At 44.5% G+C, this 1,618-nt stretch overlaps 1 protein-coding gene across 2 annotated transcripts in view; it reads right to left on the reverse strand.

The window, feature by feature from the left end:
- Mycbp2 (MYC binding protein 2) overlaps positions 1 to 1,618 on the reverse strand; it is a 237,483-nt gene that overhangs the window by 106,906 nt on the left and 128,959 nt on the right. Inside the window, exon 33 of one of the 2 annotated variants that reach the window (XM_029468874.1) lies at positions 1,123 to 1,335. In XM_029468874.1, the coding sequence (XP_029324734.1) occupies positions 1,123 to 1,335 (213 nt within the window). Of the gene's footprint in view, positions 1 to 1,122; positions 1,345 to 1,618 lie in introns of both variants that reach the window. The other variant, XM_021181915.2, reaches the window with a different exon arrangement.

A 1,618-nucleotide genomic window follows, 5' to 3' on the forward strand; every position in this document is an offset into this window, starting at 1 on the left:
GGTGTGTGTGTGTGGAGGTGTGTGTGTGTGGAGGTGTGTGTGTGTGGAGGTGTGTGTGGGTGGAGGTGTGTGTGTGTGGAGGTGTGTGTGGAGGTGTGTGTGGGGGAGGTGTGTGTGTTGTGGAGGTGTGTGTGTGTGTGGAGGTGTGTGTGTGTGGAGGTGTGTAACAGTCAGAGCTCTGACAGTGTGTCATGGAGGGTCTGGATCACCCTGAACTCCTGCTTGGCAGCAAGCACCCTTGTGTACTGTGCCATTTTGCTAACCCTATTTAGAACAGAAAAGATTGCTTATGCTCTATAGCTTACTTTCTTTTTTTGTCATTAATTGATTTATTCATTTTACATCTGAATGCTTTCCCCCCTCCTATTTGATCCCCCCTCACAGAGTCCCTACTCCCATTTCCCTCCCCTTCTCCTCTGAGAGGTTTGTGCCCATCCCTCCCTGGGTATCCCCCATCCTGGGATATTGAGTCTCTGCAGTATAACTTACTTTCAAATGAAACAGCAATACACAATTATATACATACTTACTGTCTAATCACACTTTCGAGGTGAGCTGTCATTTAGACTAAGACTGCTCATTACAGTTAAGAATGGCCCCATAGGCTCGTACTGTTGAATGCGTGGTTCCCAGCCCCGGGACTGGGACTGGGAAGGACTTTTGAAAGGACTAGGAGATGGAGCATTTTAGGAGAGGTCTGACCTTGTTAGAGGAGCCGTGTCCCATGGAGGTGAACTTCAAGGTTTCAGAAGCCCACACAAAGCCCAGTTTCTCTCGGCCTGCTGCTAGTGGCTCACCATGTAAGCAGCTCTGCCATGCCTGCTGTTACTGTGCTCCCTGCCATGATGACCATTGGGTCACTACCCTCTGAAACTGCAAGCAAGCCCCCAAGTAAGCGCTTCTCCTATAAGATGCCTTCCTCGTGGTGTTGTCATGGCAATAAGAGTAACTAAGACTTTTTCACATAAGCATGACAATTAGAGAATAACTTATTATGAAACATAATCATTTGCTAATCATTTGCAAATATAATAATAAGGAAGATGAGGCACCAACCTATGAATGTCTCTACTTATTGTTGTTTTATTCCTCCACTGTAAGAGATTTCCAAAAACGACATACCTGGCTGAGCTTTTCCATATGTCCCACTAAAAGTGGGAAACGATGAACTAGTGCTGAGTCGTTTTCCGTGCTGACTTGCTTAACAATCGATCGCAGCAACACTTCTCCATCATATGCAATAGGGAAGAGAGAAGTCAGCTTCACAGACGTGTGACACAGAGCTGACATAACAGCTGCAAGGAGCCGGCTACTCGATGTCTTAAAGTTTGCTTCCTGGATATCCTTGTAAGGACAAAAGTAACCCTTAAATACTGCATCACTGTAAACCAAGTTTCTTCATATATACCTGTGTATATCACCCAGTCATCTAAGTGGCTTCAATACTAGATAAAAGCACATCAATACAGTAAAACACAATTAAACCATTATCTAGTAATAACGGGGAAGAAGACTCAAGGAAAGTTTACTTTCAGTCCTACTGCAACCCAATGGTCAGGCATGTGTGTGTCTGTACAGTCACATTCTTCCTAGCATCTTTCTTTCTTTTTTTTTTTTT

Source organism: Mus caroli, chromosome 14 (assembly GCF_900094665.2).
Source record: "Mus caroli chromosome 14, CAROLI_EIJ_v1.1, whole genome shotgun sequence".
NCBI classification, from domain to species: Eukaryota; Metazoa; Chordata; class Mammalia; order Rodentia; family Muridae; genus Mus; species Mus caroli.